The sequence below is a fragment of the Orbicella faveolata genome, unplaced genomic scaffold, assembly GCF_042242905.1.
Source record: "Orbicella faveolata isolate gen_17 unplaced genomic scaffold, um_ofav_v1 contig_34, whole genome shotgun sequence".
Classification (NCBI taxonomy): domain Eukaryota; kingdom Metazoa; phylum Cnidaria; class Anthozoa; order Scleractinia; family Merulinidae; genus Orbicella; species Orbicella faveolata.
The window spans coordinates 5,254,722-5,277,588 of NW_028301563.1; the positions used below are offsets into that span (position 1 = coordinate 5,254,722).

Genomic DNA, 22,867 nt, shown 5'->3' on the forward strand with positions numbered 1-22,867 from the left:
TCTTATTGATGATAAATTTCGTCATAACATTGTCAAAGTTTACTGCGGAACAACTCGCCTGCGGCTCGTGGTTCCACAGCAGCTTTGATAATGTTATGACGCAATTTATCATCAAGAAGAGGACAGACGCATAAAAAACTGACGTCAATTTGTTAATTAAACCCCTAAAGGAGACCAATCTGGGCATGGCTGGAGCTTTATTAATTGTTTTCGTATTTAGTTTCGAGCTTTATTTAACCCCTAAAAGGTACCACTTAAAACGGAATAGGCTTGACTACCAGCCGCATTCAGGAAAGGAGCCCACGCTAGTAACCCGGACTTGAGAGACCAGCGGAAATAAGGGGAAAAACGGAAATAAGAGCGTTTCTTGTATTACTGAGTTTTTGAGTGCACCCAAAAAGATACTTATTATTATTTAACGGCTGAAAATAGTAGCATTTTGTCATGAACACTCTTAGTGAAAAAAAAAAAAAAAAATGTTCAAATGTGGTTGTTTATAGTGGTCAATGCGCTTAGCCACCCCTAGCTAGTTCACAGGCATACCACTTAAACTGAAAGAAACAAATATATCAACTAAACATAATAGGCTTAAGAATCCCAACTGGCGGGAGGCAGACCAGCTGGCTATTTGCAAGCATGACCGAGGAGTTGAACTAGGGTCTACCGAGAAACAACTCCAGCTTAGTGGTCAGAGCGGGACTTGAACCCGCGACCTCCGCCCTAACCTCTGGGCCATGCTGCCTCCAGAATCCTTGATTTATACTCCTAGGCAAGATGATGTGCGTCCCGACCCCGTCCCATTATTTTACCAGTTTCTAGAATCTGCAAATTACCACAACTTGTTCCCGTCATCTTAGAACATCTGTGGTTAAGTTGGTAGTGATTTGATCATGAGGTCATCTTGGAAACACACAAATCCCACAAGGGTCAAGGATATTCTTTATATGAATTTCCAGTAGCTTAAAGGCTAGTGGGCATGTTGTTCAGTTTCTAGCACTTTTAAATGCATTAACCTTGTTTTGTGGTTGACCCCAGGTTTGTACAGATGAAGGTGGGTGTGAGGATGGTGCCGACTTACCAGTGATGCAGGTTCAACGTGAACGTGAGCACACAGAAGCCAGGTTTCTAAGCGACCAGTTGTTAGAGGAGGGAAGATGGCATCACGTGATGGTCGTGTTAAACAAAGCGTTGATAAGAAATAGCACCTGTGCTTTGTTTGTGGATGGAAAGCATGTCAACACCTGTAAGGTGAGGGAATTCGTTGAATTTTAAACTTAAACGAGAATATTAAACAAGATGCTTCCTGTTCAAAAGATATCTAATTAAGAGATATTTTTCTGGGCTCATGGCATAAGCTGCCACTCTGCAGCTGCCAAAATTGCGTTCAGATGTATTGGAATGCTTGCAAGATTGATTTAAATATGGGACCACGATTACAATGAACCATTGAAACAAACAAATTTGACATACTCTTTCTATTTATGATATCTTTCAAAGTGTAGATACTAGAAAAGGTGAACAGTGACATCGTTAAAGATTGCCTTATTGGGTAAATGTTTATCTTCTATCCGGGGGGGTACTCCCTTATGTAGGCTATATAGGACGTGCGGCCCCAAAGAGTTTGGTTTTTCATCCATTTCGGTCATAAATAGGGCATCGATTTTGGCCAGTTTGGTCATAAGTAGGGTATGGTTTTTGCAGTCTAGTCTTGAATTGGATATGTTTTTTAGAAGAAGCTTCTTTGTCATCTTTATCGATAAGGCCATCAACAAAAGCCCTTCATAAACTATGTCTAAGGGTAGGGTAGGGGAAGGGTAGGGAAAATCGTAGATTTTAGTCATAAATAGGTTAAGGGCTTTAGGAAGCTGGCCGCACGCCCCCACCGAATTTTTCTGGGAGTACCCCCAGGATCTTTTACTTCCTGTTTTGTAAGTTTGCTTTTTTATTATTATTAACCTTCTTTGGACCCTAGTGCTAGATCTATATATATATATAAATAAATTTTACTTTCAAAATACATTTTCAGCTGAAATATATCCAGGCTGCTGCCGTTAGTCCAGACGCGGCAGTGGTCAATGTGGCGCCGTACATCTCAGCCTATGTCGGTACTCCACCTAACCCGAGCTATCGCAGATGTTCGCGCCTGTTGTGGAGACTGGGCCCCACTCATCTGATAGAAGAACCACTGTCTGGCTCAACAGCCGATGAAATGTTTAGACTGGGACCTAACTATGTTGGTAGTTTCCAGGCTCCCTGTCCTGAAGGTCAAGTCAGGGTGGTAAGTTGCATACATCTCGGAGTTGTGATTGTACGAGATCATCAATTTCCCTACGTGCCTTGCAGGCGTTTGATGTAGATTATCTTTTTCTATGTCCTTACTCCACTTTTCTGTTTCACAGTACATTACAATGTGACATTACGTAATATATCAAACACGAGAGACAGTGTTTCGTCAGGATATCCAAACACCAAGACGACAGTTAAGAAAAAAACGCGCAGCGGAGTATTCTTGACGAAATTCGAGGTGTTTGGATAACCTATAAAACACTTTCTCGAGTGTTTGATATATCTTCTCAATCGAAACAAAAACTAAGGAGTAAACGGAGAAGTAAAATAGTCAAAATCTACGCTTATTAAGACCGGGTATCGAAACCTCCTTCACGGTTGTGATTTTCTTTGTTTTAACTTGATGAATTATTAATGAGTTTGAGAATATTAAAGAAATCTTGGCTAAAGAACAGTTTTGTTCCAGATCACAAGCTGGTGCTTGTGTTAAATTGTTTCAGCGATTTGAAGTCGATAATTCTTTGGCTGTTTCGAACACTGGCGTTCCCTCTCAATTATTTTGGGATTTTAAAAAAATTCCGCGCGCCGCTATGTTTATTTTGCAAAGCCGCTTGATGAGAATTATAACGTTAATAGTGCGTGGTTGGACGTTTTTTTTTAGCCAACTGGTAAGCTTCCCACCAGTAGGGGTCTTAATAGTTTATGTTCCATCAGAGTTTGCTTTATTTGTTTTCTTATTTACAGTGTCCCCAATCAGCACAACAGTGCTAATTATTTTTTTTTGTGCTTGACCTGCAGTATGGCACTGAGAGTGTTGAGCCGCTTGTGAGTGAAGAAAAGGTCATGTTTGGAATCCATGGACATGCTAAGTCAGTGCTCACTCTCGCAAAAATTAGAAAACACTTCAGGAAAAGTGACACCCGAGCTGTGGCTAAAGAGGTATTACTTGATCAGTCTCTACTTGGTGCAAAAATCAGTTGAACATATGAACGTTTACTCGACGTACGGTTATTCAACCTGCATCAACTGGTTATCTTTCAGTGTGTTCTGTTAGGCTATTCAGAAGGTTGCACTTGCGTTGAATCAATTGTTCATTCAGGTTTTCAGCCAAAACCATGTGAGATGCAAATAGTCGGTCTCGCTAGAAGATGGCCTTATTGGATTAGTACTCTGTTAGAAAGATACTTAGTATGTGTGTACTGTGTGTCGAACGGTTCAACTCGCGCAGAACGGACTCAAGTGACTGACGTACGTCGAAGGCAAAAACATTCAGTTTGAAATCATTGTTAAGTCGTTAGCACGTCATAAGTTAATATATGTTATCAAAATTTGAAGTAACGTATTAAAGTTGATTTGCCATGAACCTACAAAGATGATAAATTATGCGATCTATTGGGAACAAAACAACTTCCAGTTTGAGCGAACCGTATAATAGAATTCATCCCGCTAAATTGATCAATCACCGCATGCATAATAACTGAGAGATATAATAATGATATGTGCTATACTTATTTTCTCTTGATCTGTTCTTCAGCTTGGTCTGTCAACCCATGATAACACCACACCTGTGCGACTGATTCACAACACTGCAGCCCATCTCCAAGGCACCTCACGGACTATCGGTGCAGTCATCATTGGCTGTTCTGGAGTACGGACTTTTTGTCCCAACCCAGTTTCTAAGCTGATAGAGTGTATCGGTGGTGTGTCGGCCCTGCTGGGCTTGGTTGCTATGGCAACTGACGTTGAAGGGCTTTACGCATCTGTCAAGGCGTTAAGCTGTGTTCTTAGAAGTAATCCGTCGGCGAGAAGAGACATGGAGAGAACGAGAGGTTACCAGGTACACAAATAAAAACAACGTTCATCAAAATTCAATTTTAATATTTCTCCCCTTCCTTTGGAAAATACTAAATATATTAGGAAATTAGGAAATTAGGTGTTGATAAAGTCATCATTTGGAAAGTTGTCTTGAAAATCCTTGCTTGTTTTACACCACTTTTCACTTAATCTCTCTTATTTAAGTAGTGACTTGCTTTACAGAGCAGTTTTCAATTGAATGTCGGAAGAAGTCAGGCAATTACTTTGGTTTTGGTTTTACTACGGTTTGAGATTTGTTGAGTAGTGTACCTGGTAAGTAATTGGTTTGGTTTCGATTTTACGACACTCAATTGAAAACTGCTCGAGATTCAGCATAATTAGGTTTCAAAATCCATCTATTTTTCATACAGCTTTGTAATGATGTCATGTTAATTGTAAAATCTTTTTAACATTTTTCTCTACTCTAAAACCTAATTATTATAATGTTATTGTTTTAGTCATATATTGTGACTTAAGTTCACTTTAAGCCTTGACTGTGTTAATTACAGATTTTAGCGTTGCTACTTCGGAGGAAGAAACACTTGCTGAACACGCACATTCTTCACTTAACATTTGCCTTGGTTGGAACAGTAGACAGTGACAGGGAGTCGTCAGTTATACCTAACAGAGTGGCATTCAAAGACTTGTTGTGTGATTTAGAGGTAAGAGTTAGCCATTTATCATAACTTGCCTGCAGATAATTTACACACTAGCTTCAAAGATCTCTCTTTTTTAGGGGAGCAGGGATGGCGCAGTGGGGAAATCGCTCACCTTCCACCAATGTGTCCCGTGTTCAATTTAGGCCCGGTGCCATACGTTGGTTGAGTTTGTTGTCAGTTCTCGCCTAGCTCCGAGGGTTTTTCTCCTGGTTCTTCGGTTTTCCTCCCTCCACGGAAAACAACATTTCCAAATTCCAATTCGATTAGGTTAGAAGAGCCACATGAAAACCAGCTAAGGCTGATGTGGTTTCGTCTCTAAATATTGTAATTTTTAGTGGAAGCGGTCGTAAGGATTTTAGCCAACAACGACAGAAAGTCAAATGCGAGTAACGAAACCCATTGGATATCCAGAGTTCCTGAGAATCATTGAGGAAGCAGATGAGACATGGCACATTAACCAGATGGTTTAAAGTACAGTCCCTACAGAAGATCTAGTCTCTACCCCTTGAGAATCAGATTGATTAGCCATCAAAATTGAGAGCCTGTGAATGATAAAAGCCAGCCTCATGAAGTTAAAGCAGTAACGTCAGGGCTTGAGCGTCTAGAAAAGTTTAGCCCAAATTTCTCAAGTTATTCGTTTGTAATCATTTGTAATCCGCGACAATCTTCTCCATCGTTAACCATCCTGTTTCCTTTATGGTTTATTGTTATCTCTTTGGTGTTTTTCTGTCTTAGTAAACTACTATTTTCAGGTTTCCTTTAATTTAAGGTAGTTTTGTACGTGGCCAAAATAACTCAAAATGCCACGAGTGAGGTTCTTTAACTTTCTTGTCTTATCGCGTCATTTTACCATAATTTAGTGTACTACAATGTGAAAGCTTTAAACTAACGCTTGTAAAATTTGGCATTTTTTTTCTCCAGGTGTGGCGTGAAGCCCCCGCAGACTTACAGCGATCATTGTTCTCACACTTCTTGGAGCTTTTGGGGCCAGGAAGGTAATGACAGCCCAGTTTTTATTTTTGTTAACATAAATTGACATTGTCACTTTAAAGATAATACAAAACAGGTTTAAAAAGAAAAAATGAAAACCATTGGTTTTATTGATGCACAAGTAGCTTGACAAGTAGTGTCATCAGTGGCGGATCCTGGATAGGGGCCCGGGGGGCTCGGGTTCCCCCCCCCCCCCCCCCACTATTTTGGGTAAAAAAAGAAGAAATCACAGAAGGAAGAAAAGCCGGCAGGGCAAGCAAAACTCAAGGTCTTAGCTCAAGGTCCGGATCCGCCACTGGTCATCATTGTCAATGATAATTTACTTTGCTTTTATGTAACTCTCCTTATCAACAGTGAATCGGTGAAGAATGCTGAACTGATGCAGCGACTGAGCTTGGTGGCCAAGCTGTTGTTTGTTCTTCACGACGACAGCGTGACAGACTCAACAGCGCACACTATTGCCAGTGTGTTATCAGTGCTGTTAAGTAACACGAGTGAGAGGAAAAACTTGCTCAGGTATGACACCAATGTAACAACATATCGTGTCAGTTATCATGCCTCGTACCAGTAGTAAGCCCCAGAGGGTCAGGCAGGTACATTTGATGCTAAATGATTATTAACAGAATGGCCAGTATGCTGACTGCATGTCGCTTATTTATAGTTTTGAAATAGTCTTAGTTATGTGTGGCAGTACTTGACTACTACACATTCAGTTTTCACAGGATTGTTCATTTGTGATGGTGGCAATGCTGATTTGACTGTTCACACACTGTGAGAAATATTAGGCCCTGTCCACACGTATCCGGATATTTTTGAACCCGCAACTTTTTCTTTCCGGATACGGCTTCCGTCCACACGCATCCGGCAAATTCAGCAGCGAATCCGGATATTTTTTAATCTGCTCTCCAGAGTGGACGGTGAATCCGGGTATTTTCGAATCCGATGACGTAGCAAAATCGTGTCCAGTCTCTTACCAAACAATAAACCAGTTTCGAATTCGCTACGTGTGGACGGGAAAATTTTTGAATCCGGAAATAAAAAGTTGCGGATTCAAAGATATCTGGATACGTGTGGACGGGGCTTCGAAGTCACTTTCTGCCAAATTTTGCTTCTATGTTCTAATAGAAATGTACACTCATCTGTTGTGCATTTGTCTTGTGAATTATCGGCTGAGGGTAAAACGTCTTCGACACTTTTTAATTTTTTAAAGTCGTGGGGTAAAATTTCTTATTAACTACGTTCGCTCGAGACTGTGCAAGGAGACTATAGTTCTCAATCTTTTCTGTATGGACCTCACTGGGTTAAATGTGGTTCATCTCTTGTTTCAAGACCCAGGGCCGACATTTTTCAAGAATAGCATTGGGATCAGGCTTGTTTAATGTAACAGCATTTTCCCCCTTTGGTTAGATTTGGCCAATTCCTGGTGTCAACTTTACCGGAACACCCTTGCAATGAAAACGAGCTTAAACTGGACGTTGTGTCGACAACTGAAACCAACCCTGAGGGAGGGGAGGCAGAAGAGTCTTTGTCTCCGAGACGCATTTGCTTGCGTAATGTGATGTTGGAACTTATTCTTTGTTTGATCTATGCTGAAGGAGGTGAACTGGATCATAGGTAAGACAACTGCCGGGCCGGGTTGTTCAGAGCCCGGTTTAGCTAACCAAGTTTAACGAGGATATTGGTTTTAGTTTTGTAACTTTGCGGTGAGGTTTTCAGTTTATATAAATATTGTTTGTCCTTCAGTTTTGAGTTTGAATAATCTCAAACTACACAAAATATAAGCTGTGAAAAACATTGTCATACAAGAAAATTAATACTTCGATTAACTTTTAATCCTGGCCTTAGTGTTAACCGGTTTTCTAAGAACCCGGCCTGCTTTAACCTATAGTTTGTCCTTGGTCAGTGTAGAGCTGGTTCTCTGTTTAATCTGTGGTAAAACAATTGAAGAGCAATGCAGATCTTCGCTAAGAATTAGCATTAGTTTCAATTTCAGTTTTGTAACTTTTCAGTGAGGTTAACTGTTTTGACCGTCAGTTTTGGCTTCATCTTAAAATTCAAATTCCAAAAAAAATTTAAAAGCATCGAGAGCACATATGCAAGACGAGTTAAAACATTGTTAACTTGTTTAGCGCTGACTACATTCCGAAAAACTTGACTTAGAATTACACGCTATCTAGGATCTTTTTCTTTTCGATTTCACAAAACTAAGAAGAATCCAATTTGTTCCAGTTTTGCAGATGCTCTTCAGGAGACACTGGGATTCGACTGGCTTCTTCTCTTTATCCAAGCTCATCTTCACAACACCACAGTGGTACGTGCGACCCGTATCCTGGTCACCATGCTAAGTAGTACGCCTGCGCTGAACAGATTCAGAGAAGGACTGAGCAGTGGTAACTGGCTGGATGGTACTGACGTCATGCTTAACAAAACCACTTATGTTGTGGCAGGTATGAGAATGATTTACATCTATTTTCTCCGAGCTATGTCAAGTTTTTGTCCAGAAGACAGTGATGAGAATACAGAAAACCATTAACTTAGTGATACCGTCTTGATATAACACCAAATTCGCAGAATTACATTAAAAGAAGTGTTTGTAATCAGTAACTTAGAAATATTACCCAAATTTGTCGGAAATGTTATAAAATTAAACACAACACGTTGCTTTTTTGTGGTTGCTTGAAACTTCGAATGAGATTAAATTTAGAAAAACATTTCTACCTCAAAACATCGTGTTAAGCTTTTCTCGCTTTTTTTTTTTTTTTTTTTATCAGTGATTGAAAATGACGAGACAGGGTGTCTTTTGTTTCTGATCATAGTTATTTATGCTTGTTCAGAGCTTTAAAGCAAAGGCTGAGAGAGAATTGTTTTCTTTTTTGCCGAGATATGTTTATCAGATTAATTTGGTTTGTGAGATTTTCCAAATGTGGTATCTGTGTTCAATTGAAATAAGAGTAATATTCGTCACGAGGTCTGAAAAGTAAAGCAGACGGGTTACAAATCACCCGCCATTTTCAACCACTCCCATTAATGTTCACATCACAATTAAACCGCTCGTAAACATGGTAAAAAAGCCAGTGGTGATCTGATGACGAATGCGCGTGATTGACGTAAGCAAGCAAGTACATTTCATTGGTTTAACTAACTTTATTTCCACTGTGATTGGACCAAAACTTGACAAGCTGTCATGTGAAATTAATGACAATAATGTAAAATTAACTCTCGTAACGCCCCTTAGATCAAAAACTCAAAAATTTGATGTACTTTCCAGAACAGCATTTGAGACGAGCTATTTAATATCACTATCGCTAGACTCAACAAAACGAGTATGGTTTCCTTCCATGTAAAATAAGAGAAAGGAAAATTTGAAACTCTTGTGCTGACTGTGTTTCTCTTCGACGGAAGCAATCGGAGGAAAAATATCGACGCTGGCGGGGGTTATTGCGTGATAACTGTCCTGTGAGTTTTCACCACGTGACGTAAAGCAACCAATAAAATCGCGCCAAAATTAATGGGTGGGTTATAAGGTCGAATACTTTGTTTTCTTACCACTTCAGACCTTCTAACCTTCTGATGAGAATTATTATTACAGTCGAACCTCCACTAACGGTCACTTCTCCACAATGGCCACTTTTTTTGTCCCGGCGGACGTTCCATACTTTCTCCCTTTTTTTAACCTCTCCACAACGATCACTGACCTCTCCACAATGGCAACGGCCACTAAAATTCGTTCCAACCGGCCAAAATGACCTCTTGACAACGGCCATTAATCAACAACTGACGAAGGATGCATACAAAACCTCATTTGTTATTGTAAAAAGTCACCAAACTTGATCCGTACCGCGCGTCATTGGTCTCTGTTTCTGTTGTATTGATACATTTTGATTTATATATGCTAAAATAAGCATTTTTGGACAAAAATTGCTGCACCCCCGAAAAAAAACCCCAGGTGTCATATTACACCCCTACCCTTCCCGTAACGGCCACTTCTTTACCACAGCCACTTTCCTCTGTCCCCAAGGTGGCCGTTGTGGAGAGGTTCCACCGTATTTCAATTAACACAAGGTCAAGAATGCACACTTAAAATCTCGTGCTAAATTTCTTGAGCAGGTTTTAATGTGGGCTCCGTTGCTGACAACAAGCAAAAGTACCAGATCAACAGAGAAGTGTGCGGTGTTCCTGGATTCCTGATGCTCGACAAACTGCTGTCCAAACATATCGACATCCCTGAAATTTATCATCTTGTGATTGCTCTTTTGCTTGGTCATCCTGTGTCTGGTAAGTAAATAACTCACTTATTCGCTGGGAGACATTTCTAAAGTGTTAGCCTACCATATTGTCATTCCCCGCGCTTTCTCTCCAAAGGAAAAAAAAGGGGGGGGGGTGGGAATGGGGGAGTGCAAATACCATTTTAAAGTGACAGGGTTTGATGTTTACTGCTTTGGGTGTTAGAACAGAATAGGACCAACATTAGAGTTATCCTATTAAACTGAACCATAAAATAAAAGACTTAGCAGTATGGTAAGTCTTTCATTTATTTATTTTTTTTAAGTACAATTTTATGAATAGCTGTATTTTATATGTAAATGCTGATCGCCAGTTAATACCAGTGATCCAGTGATCACTGATTGGCCTTTCAGGTTAAATAAAGTCTTTTATTTTTATTTTATTTATGGTTGTCACTTGAGCTAGTATCACAGAAAAAGGTATTTGGCATAATCAGCAAATGTAAAAAAAAAACAACCGGTTAGGGTTTTATTTTGAATTCTTATCTCTTAGAGGGGGTGAGTGAAGTCAAATTACGACCAAAAAACAAGATTCTGTAAGCGTTTTGAGGTTTCTGTCAGTTTTCTTACAATCTTCCTTTGTCTCTTTTACATTGAAGAGTTCTCAGGAATAACTCTTCGTACTTGTATTTATTTTATTCGTATTCAATTTTTCAAGGCCTCTCCTAGGTCAGTAAAATATCTACAGCAGTTGTCTTTAAAGCGGAAACCGTGTACATTGTTACCTTGATTATATATAATAGTGACTGACACGCATCAACAGAAGTTCAAACATACAGGTTGGGAGAACTTAAACACTCTTCAACAAAGGTGTCTCTAATTTATTCATAATCAAATTCTCACAACTTATGCTGTAACAAATATATAATGATGAGCAAAGAGAATTTGTTAGTTGACTCAACAGCTTTTTGTTTCAGATGTGTATGCCGGTGTTCAGTTTGACTGGGACAGCTTGACCTCTGTGTTCTGGTCACCCTCGGCCTCAGGAGTCAAATTCCCCGCCCGTAGTCCCCCTGAGCCTGGTTCACGTAACATCTACTGTCCCGAGGCCGCCCATGTGCTTCTCTCCATGGTTTTCGTCATGGTTAATGAGGTGAGTACTTCATATAACACGGAGTGACTAGTACTGGTTTAATGGTGCTAGTGGTGGACTCTAGCAGTCCTGCTATCGTCGACAAAGCTGTTAATAAGACATTAAAATATTTTTCGAACGTATTTATTTGAAGTAAAAGAAGCAATTTCGCCTTTTCTTCCTCCCTTCCCCTCGCGATTTTTTCCTTTCTTTTAGCTTTTTAATAATCTTTAATGTAAAGTGCCATGGACAATTAGTAGATTTGGCGCTGTATAAATACTTTTATTATTATAAATTCACAAAAGAGGATCTTGTTTCATATATCTCTCACAGACTATGCGCTAATTCAATATTTATGTTTACCTCTAAGAGATGGTGTTGAACAGTGCAATAGACCAATTTCGATACATTGAAATTCAGCCTAGAACAATAGACCTCAGCACGAGGCTCTGGGGAATAACTACAGAGTTTGTGGGGTTTATTCCCCAGAGCCTCGTGCTGAGGTCTATAGGCTGAATTTTAATATATCGAAATTGGGCTATTGAATATTGAAGGTCAGGATTGCTTCTCAAACTCATTAATAATGCATCAAGTTTAGACAAAGGAAATCATGACCGCGGTGTTTGGATATCTGATCTTAATTAGCATAGATTTTTACGATTTTATTTCTCCGTTTTCTCCCTAGCTTTAGATTCGATTGAGAAGATATATCAAACACTCAAGACAGTGTTTGACCACATTTCCAAACACCTTGAAGTTCATCAAAAATACTCCGCTACGCATCATATTTTAAACTCTCTGCTCGGTGTTTGGAAATGTGGTCAAACACAATCTTTTTGTGTTTGATATATTACATAGAATGTGTAGTTAATTGATTATTTCTCTGTAGCCATGGCAAGACACAGCAGATCATTCCTGGCTGAGGGAATACCCCGAGACGTTACTTCAGTTCCTGCTCTTCTTGTATCGTAACATTACCAGCTTCAGTGTGGTGTGCACCTCACAAGAATTCCTTGAGAAACTCGTGGCTATTTTGTTTCCCAAAAGACGAAACCTGGCAAAATTCCAAGAGGTACTAAGATGGGTATGCAGTGGGAATTTATTGCCTTATTCAGTAGTGTATAGAGTGTTTTCACTCACGTGGCCAGCAACCATGCAAATTTATTGCAACAAAACAAGGTATTTAACTAAAAAAAGAGTTCAACTCCCACAAGATTGGTTTGGCACACGAACGTGACCGCTGTTTTGTTGCTTTGGGACACTAATATGGCTGCCGTGACTACATGTGAAAACTTTGTACTTGAGACTTATGAATAGCGCGTTTGTCTAATTAACAATTATTCCATGAAACCGCGTTGGATATGAAGTGATAAATAACCAACGAGCGCGTAGCGCGAGTTGGTTATGATCACTTCATATCCAACAAGGTCGAATGGAATAATTGTTTTAGTATATTCTTAATCGGGTTTTTGCCGCCGATTTTTATTTCAACAATTTTACAGAGCGGAAAATTTTTAAACTTGGCGCACTGTTTTCCATATAAGGTAAAACTCCGACTAATGGCTCATAGTCGGAGTTTTTGAGCCAATCAGAGAGCTAGAAATGCAATAGTCGGAGCTGAGAATATACTAATGGTTAGTAGTTGAGGGTCTGGATCAAGTGGGCTGGGTTTGAGGCCTGCCCGGATTCACTCTGCTGTGTTCATGGGCAAGACACTTTACTCTCGCAGTGCCTCCCTCCACCCAGGTGTATAAATGGGTTCCAGCGACATTTTAGGGCAGTCTAATAAAATACCAGGAGGTAACCCTGTGACGGAGAAGCATCTTGTTGAGGAAGAGTGTCAATGTTTCTTGTTGATTTATGTTGTAAAATTAAGCTTCTGCAGTGTGGCCACGTTAGATCGAGTGCAGATCTTTTTTGTCTTTATTTTCAGTAAGGTCAATAGTCAAAATTGATTTTGTTGAATGTTTAGATACTGCGTCACATATATGGGTTATTGACCAAGTGTGAGGTCAAGATGGCTGGATATTGGCCAAGTTCTTTTTTTGCGAGTTTATGGACCGAGACGGAGTCGAGGTCCATGAACCCGCAAAAAAAGAACGGGGCCAATATCCAGCCATCTTGACCGAACAAGCTTGGTCAATAAAGGATTTATTATATGGCTTTCGGGGAAGTTTTTCTCGCGGGACACGGCGGGTAGTCCCGAGCGGGCAAGATAGCTCCATCTTGCCCGTTCGGGTAGCCAATCACAGCCCAGCTCATGGAGGTTCTTCGTTCACTCTTGCACTCAGACATTTGCACAGCTTCCGCTTTCCCGTTAGTTTTATGGAAGAAAGGTAACTTTCTTTGGTTTAGTGACGACTACCTAATGCTAATAAATTGAGAAAAAATTAAAAGATAAGCAGAGCTAGAAATCTGATAGAGCACCATTCTCATCATTGATCTTCTGTTTGCCAACTTCATTTACACACAGCTTGCATCAGACAGTGAGAATGAAGGGGAGCCTAGAACAGAGTCTGAGGCATCACCGTTTTCGTCCAGGACTCTGTTGATTACTCACTCAGCAAGGAAGTGTGTGTTTGAATTCCTCAGGGTGATCATGACTGATTCACTCACCTCGCCTACATCAGCCAAGAGTTTGGGAGTCATTGATACAATTCTAGAGGTAAGAAGGAGAGAGTCTTATCTCCTATTTGAATAGATATCCGCTTAATATCATGTTATTACGGACTATAGTTGTGTTTCCTAGAGCCAGATACATTTGCTCTTAAAACTAACGCCCCCTGGTGTGCGGCTATATGCACTGTGTTTGTCCTGTAAATGATGTGACAAGTTTTGCGCACCTTGAAAAGTTTAGCCTAACTTTTTCAAGTTCGTCGTTTGTAATCCTTGTTAATCTTCTCCATCCTTAACCATCCTTGTTCCTTTATCGTTTATTATTATCTCTTTGGTGTTTTCCTATCTTAGTAAACTACTATTTTTGAGTTTCCTTCAATTTAAAGGTAGTTTTGCATGTGGCCAAAATAACTCGAAATGCCATGACTGAGCTCTTTAACTTTGACAATGTACTGATGTTGTAATAAGTTGATGTTGTAAGGACAGGTTAGGTGTTCATATTAAGTGTTTCAAATGAAAATTCCGACAATCCTTTTATCCACGTTGCAGTCCTATCCATTAAAATGTACCCAGCCACAACAAGCGGAATTTCAAACGGAAGTGCTGTGTGCTCAGATAGATTTTTTCCTTGGTGGGAACCTTCTGACCAACCCATCAGCAGGGTCAGGAAATCACGCCAAGATTGTGGCCAATGCTTTCTGCTTCGCCTCGAAAGTCGTTGATAAGCTGTGGATTGGTAAGTTGAACAGTCATAAGGCCTTCAGCACGCAATAGTACGCAGTCTGTTCGAGCTGTTTTGACAAACCTTCGTGCGAAAACGTTGTCACCCAGAAAGTAGACTAGCGTAATATTCTCATCATTGTGTGACGTGACAAGGAGAGCGTGACATTACAAGGTTTGCTATTGAGAGCGCAGTCAATTTTCTCTTCTTTGACTTGAGATCATGGGTTATTTATATTCTTTGACATTTACAGTTATCTTCTGATAGGTGCCAAAATAGCTGATCAACAGACGTGTTATTGTGTTAGTCCGGAATAAACATTGTTCATTGTTTCTTTGGTTCTCTTCCAGGAAATTTTGTTCAAGGTTACAAGACGGCATTCAACTTTATAACAAGCATGATTGAAGCAGTGAAAGGTGTGATATCATCTCGCTTATCTATGTTCGTAGCCCAAGTTACAGTATTTAATAGTCTGTACAGGTGCTTCGACAACTTTGTCATCGAGTGCAAGAGATTTTCTGGAAAATGTCAGAGGTGGCGCAGTAATTTTGATGACAGCTTATTTTGTACCATCAGGTCAGTCTGTGTCACTGGACAGTGCTTACCACTCGCTGAACAGATCAATCTTATTCCAACTGTCAAGACCTTTGGCTCGGCTTACAGGTGAGAAAGTATACAACGGTAAACACAACCAAATATTAGAGTTAGTTACATTCTACATGTAGTGCGAATGTGACTGACAGCTAGATATACATGTAGCAGTTGTAAGAGAGCACTGATGTGAGCCAGTTTGGTTTGTTTTGGCGAGCAAACCATTCATTGGTAGCTGTCGTTCTTTTTGTACTTTTTTTTTTCCGGAGATGCATGTTATAGTGAAGAAAGCAAGTTTTGAAGTGGCATAACCGTGCCAGTTGTGTTGTTTTTAAAGGGTACAAGAAAACATTTTAGTTGATTTATTTTGTCAGTGTTTCACTTCAAATTTGGTGTCAATTCTTGTCAAATCTTGTACTCTAATCTTCCCAGCTGCTTTCATCAATCTACTAACCCACTCATGGTTTTTGTTAACAACACTGACATTTTTTGTGCTTTGTTTCTTCAGACCAAACAAGCCTGTTGGAATTCCTTCATATTCTGACTACAAACCACAAGTTGGTGTTTGCACCAGTCAACAACGAGCCAGATTTTATCGCCGGCCTGTGTCATTGGCTCCTTGTTATGGGAACTCACAAGTCTCTCTCGGTGGAAGACAACAATAAAAAGTCTGAAGGTGATTCTTCAATTTTATTGTGTAAACTAATTGGCCATTTCCGAATTACCTTTAGCCTCATTCTCAAGGCGAGTCTTGGTGCCCATCCTTTCACATGAAAATGAGATTTCGTTCAAATGCAAATTAAACTTATTTTCATATGAATGGTTGTGCACCAGGCCTCGCTTTGATAAAGAGGCTGGGCTACCCTAAAATCCCATGTTAAAGCCCTGGGCTTATATAACTTTATGAGGGGTTTTGGGTGGGCTTATAAACGGGGGGGGGGGCTTATACCCGGAGGGCATATAAGCGGAATAAAAAAAGTGTTTCGGAACGACGAGTTAAAACGTATCTGAGAAACGAGTTAAAGCTAACTAAAGCTATCAATATTATTTTCATGCATAGCTGTTGTTGGTTCTCCTGATGTTGGTGAAGAGATAACTGAGGAAGTTGAGAAAGATGTGTTAGAACAAGAAGAAGAATCGAGCTGTTCCAGGCTCCTGGCAGCGGCAGCCGAGAGAGTCTGGGATATATTTGTGCAGAACAAAAGAGAGGTGAGCTTTAAGAAAGTAAACGGCCACCCCTATTGGGCCGGCAGTAATCAAAGTCCCAAAGATGGTTTTTCTATTGTTTTTACTTCTAGTAAGCGGCCAGCCCCCTTTAAGCGGCCACTATCCATTTTCCCAAGGGTGGCCGTTTAATAGGGGATAAACTGTATTTGTTCTCTCAATAGGGAAGCCTGCACGCTCTGCAGCGTTTTTGTAATCTTATATACTCCTTTGTGGTGAATTTTCAGGCTATGGAAGACGCATTCAAGATTGCTCTCCCGAAGCCAAGCTTTACCTCTTACAGTTCAAGGGATTATGTTGAGCACATGTAAGATCGACCAATTTGTTTATAGTGTTTACCATGTACACAACTCTGTTTTTATTTTTGCGCCTCTTTCAGTGATAATCGCACTGAAAAACTGAAAATGAATGATATTGGAACTTTGGGTAATCGATTTTTAGCCAAGGATTTCTTTGAAGTTATACATCAATCACTCAAATGGTATCTTTTACGTGTCAAATCACCTAAAGTAACGTTTTGAGTGTCAGCCCTTCGTTGGAGCAAAATAAGGGACCACGATTCTTCCGATGTAATAAATGATATTTGGTCTCGTATCTTCGTTGCTACGCTTCCTCTAATAACATAATTCCTTACTCCAAGAAAACTTTGCCTTTCAAACTTTTGTTTCTGTTGTTTTCGGTAAAGATTTCTTGAAAATGTTTTGTTTCTGTTGTTTAGGCCAATGGGAGGTTCGTCGAATTTAAATCTGGACCTTAAATCTGTCAGGTAAAATATTCCTTGTTACTTTATGAGCAACAGGTCAGCCACGATGTCTAGATTTACTAGCGGCGTTAGATAACGTGAATTAGCTTAGTTTGACCTTGCGTTAACTACCGTGACGGAACCGACCATGCACGACTCAGTGTGACATCAATGACTTGGCGTGACGTAGTGTGACTTAGCGTGACCAGCTCCTATGTATTGTTTCAGGCCGCTAATTGGTGAGGCTGCCACTAGGATGTGGATGGCGTACATCTCACTGGAAGAAAAACATAAAGCTGAGACATTAGGAACTCCGGTAAGAGATTTAATTAATGCTACAGATCATTTTTTATGTACAGTTAATTAATTTTATATTTACAGGGCCCCTATGGATACCAGCCTTCGAGCTGAATGGGCTACCCTGTGAAAATAAAGATTACTTTACTTTACTCTAACGCAAGCGCTAATGGCGTTTAAACATAAGGAAAAAGGAGTTTAAAACGTTTAAACCTATTTGGTGGGAGTCAAACTAGTTGCACATTTGCAACCGAGGAGTTTAACTCCAGTCTTTGTGAAACATTTTTAGTTAAAGATCAGAACAGGACATGAACACGCAAGCTCAGGATTTAAAGTCCGGCTAGCTAATTACTCGGCCACGCTGTTTCCGTTATCCCAGTGTGAATGGCCACGTAGCCTTTTAAGTTAGGAACACCTTGTACAGCATAATAAGGAGTACCACATGAAAGTGCTGCTCAATAGCTTTCATTTGAATGGTCACACACTAGGGTCTCATCCACAGACTTAAAAATTAAAACCACCTTGTACAGCATACTAAAGAGTACCACATGAAAGTACTGCTCAATAGCTTTCATTTGAATGGTCACACACTAGAGTTTCGTATGAGGTATTATCTCGTATAAGTACCACTGAATAGCATTTATTTGAACTATCACACTTCGGTATTCGCTGAACAGACGTAAAAAGACAGTTAAAGTGAAAACGCGTGCTTAGCACGAGTCGAAAAAAAATTCATTACACGGGACGAAGGACACAATGTATGTTGTTTTTTGCGTTATTGTTGTTGTTGTAGAAACTCAGCAACAAAGGAAGGAGTGGCCGATCACTGCGCATGCTCAGCTCAAAGAAAAGCAAGAAAGAGAACCAAGACCCTAAAGCATTACTGACCGAGTCACACCTGTGGAGGATGAGACACACCAAAGTGGTGGGAGATCTTGTACGACTTCATCACAAAAATCATCTTCAGGTACAAAGAGATTTGCTTTTTGTTTTGTAATCTACAGATCCATAAAGCTTGCGCAATAGAATGTCATTTCTACTTGCGAGCGCGGAAAAAAAAAGAACTTACAAAAGAAAATGGCTTACTACCGTTAATGTCTGTAAGTAACGACTTTGAATAACACTTATACCTATGCGGCGCCAAATTTTTACTGTCTAATGGCGCTTTATAAGAATGAAAACTAAAACGCTGAACAGCAACAAGAAACAATTTTAAGTTAAAGTATTCTTAATAGAATGCCTTTGCAAAAAGGCGAATCTTTACGAATGCCAATTGTTTTTGGGAAGAGAGTTCCATAGGCAGAGATATGAGACGACCCGTCTTACCACAATCTTATCAAATGTGATTATCACTAGTAGATAACATGTAGATACTGATACGATTACTACTGAAAAATTAGGATAGCAACATTTGAGGTCCATATTCTTTTGGAAGATCGTTTCTTTTGCTGGTTGAATTTCATGACTGTTACTTTATCATGGTCAGAACTATCAACTGATTTCCAAGTCTGTGGCGGAGGAATGGGGTCTAATGGATGCTGATCTGACACGAGAGCGAGGCTTGTGGGGTCCACCGAGCAGCTCACAGCTTGACAAGTGGGCTTTGGACATGGTGGAAGGTAACAAGCGAGACTGATCATGATGAACTTTCTCCTTACCCTCTCAGTTTTTTATGAAAGTAAAGAAAATCGTCAAACAGAGGAAAATTGTCCTAAAGAAGAACTTTCTCACAAACAAAACTATTGAAATGATTTCATGCTAGTCAATTCACACATTTGTCTATAATACCCTATCAAATACTGCGGTTAAATTCACAAGAATTCACAACCAATAATACGGATAATTTAAAACCTCTTGCAGCTACATCGCGCTAATGAGATCAGTAAGAGAATTAGCTTAGCTTTGAATCTTAAGTTCACTATTCAGACAATTATTTTTGAATTTTCTACAGAATGTATCACACACTGCATGGGAGTTTTCTCATAAAAAATCGTATTCACATCATGTTGCACCCTCGACAGAATCGAGTCGTACATGTTTCAATTCCTGACTGTTTTTGTTTTTTTTTTTGTTTGTTTTTTTGTTTTACTTTGTGTTTTTTATAATTCAGGTCCTCATCGAATGAGAAAGAAGATGTATCGCAACGATAAGTTCTATGTCCATTATCCTTACGACAGCAAGGTGGCCAGGCAAGTCAGAGAGGTAAGTCATTGTATTGAGTGTAAATTGAAAAGTGAAGGAGTCCACAGTCGGTCCGAGGCGTCTCAGCGCTTCATCAAGGCTCGAAAAAAGTGCCGTCCGGTCGTCTGGGACAAGTAGATTCTCCTTCTGGGCAAGTAACTTTTCATTCTCACTTGGCCGTCGGGCAAGTCGTCTGCCAACTAAATCATTAAACGAGCAAACTAAAGCTTGCCCAGGGCACACAATATTTGACAGATACCTGTCCTAAGGGCAACCTTGAATTTTTCGAGCCCTTAACATGTTGTGGCATGAAGCGACTCGAAGTATTTTGAGATGCATTGTTAGAAAGCAAAATGGTGCCCTTACTCTTTAATTTATGTTATTTTTTTTCTTGTTTTTTTTTCAGAAATCATCAAAAGGCAGAGCTCCCATTAGTCGTGACAGCAAAATACATTTTAAACTGAGAGGACGAGTGGTGCAGGGATTGGGGCCAATTGAAGCCCTCACTCAGGAGAGGGGTGAGCAGCGGTTTCTCTATAACTTTGCGTATGGTGGTGTAAGTTCTCTTGTTCTTCGTGGTCAAAAACTATTTTAACTGATTAATAACGTTAAGTGTCTCGTGTTTCGTTAATGTAGTTGTTGAAGGAGGAGAAAAGAAAGAAAAGAAGACCTTCACTTTGCAAATATCTTCGGAACCGAGCAACGTAACAGAAGAAAATGAAGGAAGCGAGGTAGGCAAAATTCTTAAAATATCAGAGACAAAACATTTAACCCACGTCAATTGCTCTGATTCATCTCAAGTGATCGTTGGCATGTGAGTAGCCAGCGAACGCACACGTATTTCTGTCTGTCGCTTGTCTCCGCCGAAAATGACGTCAGCGAAACCATCGAGGGATCAAATTTGAGTGACATCAGCTCTTATTTAACCAATCAAGCGACAGCCGGAAATACGTCTGCGTTCGCAGGCTAGCATATGGGTGGAGTACGCCTGTTGGTAATTCTTTATGAATTTCTTTATCAGGTCGACAATAACCAGACAATTGTCAAGCTGCTTGAAGCAGGCGAGACGGTAAGTTCTATCTTACGTATACTGAGTATAATTACCATTGTTTGAATTAATTTTTTGTTATCAAAACGCTAGCAGGTTGTGGTTCAAGATTATCTATCTTCACTGGACCTTTAGAGTAGAATTCTACAAGTTTTCGGCCGTCAGGTCATCTCCTGTGTGACTTGGCTGGCAACTTTGTTGCAGCTGACCTCAGTTCTTGTATGATTTCATTCGTATTTCATTTCTTATTCTATTCCTTCTACGCTAACATGTAAGCGCATAGTTCGACGTTATTTCTAATGTGTGGCTCATTGTGCAAATTGGTAACGTGAAAGTTGTGGTTTTAAATCTCGTTGAACTGTGCCGTGAAGTTTTTTTTTTTCCTCAGACTTCTTTACTGAAATTGCTCAATTTAAAACAATTGCGAGGAGTGTTTCTTAGTTTCAAATCAATTAACTGTGACACTAATTACTAGCAAAGTCTTCTTTTCACGTTGATTAATGGAATTCTGCAACAAATTTTTGAAGTGGTAAAAGTGGTAAAGAAAACCATCCATTTTGCACTTGTCTGGTAGTTTAGTTATTGTTTTGTGCCGCACAAATGTAGTCGGCTTTACAGTTTTTGGAAAACTGTGCTTAGTGCATCACCGTCCTAAAGGATTTGTTTCCTTATTCATCAGATTACTTCCATGTTCCGATGCGCCACAATCCAGGGCTTAGACACGGCAGAAGGACTCTTCTTGTTTGGAAAGGAGCATTTCTATGTAGTAGATGGTGTGACACTTCTCTCCACCAAGGAAATCAAAGATATTGACTCACTGCCACAAGGGTAGGTTCATCATGTAAGCCGCACTAAGGTGGTTCAGTACTCTGTATAAGGATCACTAACGCGTCTCCTGTCATTTCAGGACTCACGATCCTATAATTCCCACTTCCTCTCACGATAAACCTCGGTCAGGGACTACAGAACGAATGTAAGTAATAAATATCAGAAAACAGTCCTAAGAAAATACGCGCGCTGATTGGTTAAAAATCATGTTTTTATAACTCAATAGAAACACAGAACTAGCACGAGCCGTTGACGCAGTGATGGCGCGAGCAAAGAAAATTTACATATTGATAATCAAAGTTAACAAGTTGTTTTCATTTTTTTGTCGCGTTGTTTTCTAAAAGAAATAGAAAACATGTTCTCCGTGTTTCTATCGAGTTATAGAAACACTCGTGAAAGTTTGGGAGAACTCGAAAAAGCTGTGGAAACACTCGCCTACGTGTTCCCACAGCATCTCTCGTTCTCCCAGACTTCCACTCGTGTTTCTATAACTCGATAGAAACACGATACATGTTTTTTATTTCTTAAATAATGATGCGTGCTTATCCTTTAATTTTATTGATGTCAAAAATTTCTTTCAAGATGAGGGAGCCACAAAAAAAAAAATAGTTTTGTAAGGTAAAATACATGCAGATGTAATTAAAAGTCGAAAATAAACAGGGATGGTTACAATTAAGGAAAGTTTGAACGGCTCACGAACAACAAAATGGAGAAAAAAAAATAGGCCATTTTTAAAACAGGCGCCCTTTGTGACGAGGTTCCTTTCACCATCTTTTTTTTTCAATTAGCTATGTTTCCTATTTGTACTTATCTGCCTCGCGTGTTTTTCATCCTCGTTTCTTTCTAGGTGCAGCAAGTGGGCTTATGAAGATATCCGCGAGGTCCATAAAAGACGATATTTATTCCAGGTATGTTTTGTTTGTTTAACTCTGCTAGCATCAGACTGTCGTTGGCAAACCTAATTCTGTTAGTTGTTAGTTCTTTTTCATGCACTTAAGGTGGGTCAAAACAGTTTCCAGCACTTAGATTTTGATGGGTCTTTATAGCCACTCTTTATCACTTGATGCTACAATCATGGTATCAAAAATTTGCCCAATCATTGGTAAACACGTTGTTATCATTTTCGTGACACAGTAGGTTACCATAGCAACAGTATAACCTGCTAAAAACACCCTTAATTACAGCTTTAGGGGCTTATAATTCAAAAACGGCACAGTGAAATTTTTTTGTATCATCAACTTTTGATAAGCATGATAAGACGCAACTTTTGGCAAAGTTTAAAAAAATTCTGTTTATAGGGTTCAGAGCCACCTTAAATATTCGAAAATTTAAGGTAGTGCTTACAAATGATTGGGCAAATTTTTGATACCATGATTGTAGCATCGAGTGATAAAGAGTGGTTGTAACAACCCATCATAATCTAAGTGCTGAAAACTGTTTTGAGCCACCTTAAAGCATAATGGTGTCATTGTTCA

General features: G+C 39.7%; 1 protein-coding gene across 1 annotated transcript in view; it reads left to right on the forward strand.

Moving 5' to 3' along the window:
- LOC110055769 (WD repeat and FYVE domain-containing protein 3-like) overlaps window positions 1-22,867 on the forward strand; it is a 47,376-nt gene that overhangs the window by 11,639 nt on the left and 12,870 nt on the right. The window contains exons 13-42 of the mRNA XM_089271585.1: window positions 1,036-1,248; window positions 2,027-2,278; window positions 3,085-3,225; window positions 3,821-4,123; window positions 4,650-4,802; window positions 5,721-5,794; window positions 6,144-6,305; window positions 7,197-7,403; window positions 8,019-8,236; window positions 9,897-10,064; window positions 10,990-11,165; window positions 12,034-12,216; window positions 13,618-13,809; window positions 14,310-14,496; window positions 14,832-14,897; window positions 15,058-15,144; window positions 15,581-15,748; window positions 16,133-16,281; window positions 16,524-16,603; window positions 17,015-17,062; window positions 17,267-17,354; window positions 18,129-18,302; window positions 18,822-18,954; window positions 19,446-19,537; window positions 19,923-20,034; window positions 20,153-20,247; window positions 20,538-20,585; window positions 21,244-21,392; window positions 21,472-21,537; window positions 22,240-22,300. Coding sequence (XP_089127711.1) covers window positions 1,036-1,248; window positions 2,027-2,278; window positions 3,085-3,225; window positions 3,821-4,123; window positions 4,650-4,802; window positions 5,721-5,794; window positions 6,144-6,305; window positions 7,197-7,403; window positions 8,019-8,236; window positions 9,897-10,064; window positions 10,990-11,165; window positions 12,034-12,216; window positions 13,618-13,809; window positions 14,310-14,496; window positions 14,832-14,897; window positions 15,058-15,144; window positions 15,581-15,748; window positions 16,133-16,281; window positions 16,524-16,603; window positions 17,015-17,062; window positions 17,267-17,354; window positions 18,129-18,302; window positions 18,822-18,954; window positions 19,446-19,537; window positions 19,923-20,034; window positions 20,153-20,247; window positions 20,538-20,585; window positions 21,244-21,392; window positions 21,472-21,537; window positions 22,240-22,300 — 4,245 coding nt within the window. The remainder of the gene's footprint in view (window positions 1-1,035; window positions 1,249-2,026; window positions 2,279-3,084; window positions 3,226-3,820; window positions 4,124-4,649; window positions 4,803-5,720; window positions 5,795-6,143; window positions 6,306-7,196; window positions 7,404-8,018; window positions 8,237-9,896; window positions 10,065-10,989; window positions 11,166-12,033; window positions 12,217-13,617; window positions 13,810-14,309; window positions 14,497-14,831; window positions 14,898-15,057; window positions 15,145-15,580; window positions 15,749-16,132; window positions 16,282-16,523; window positions 16,604-17,014; window positions 17,063-17,266; window positions 17,355-18,128; window positions 18,303-18,821; window positions 18,955-19,445; window positions 19,538-19,922; window positions 20,035-20,152; window positions 20,248-20,537; window positions 20,586-21,243; window positions 21,393-21,471; window positions 21,538-22,239; window positions 22,301-22,867) is intronic.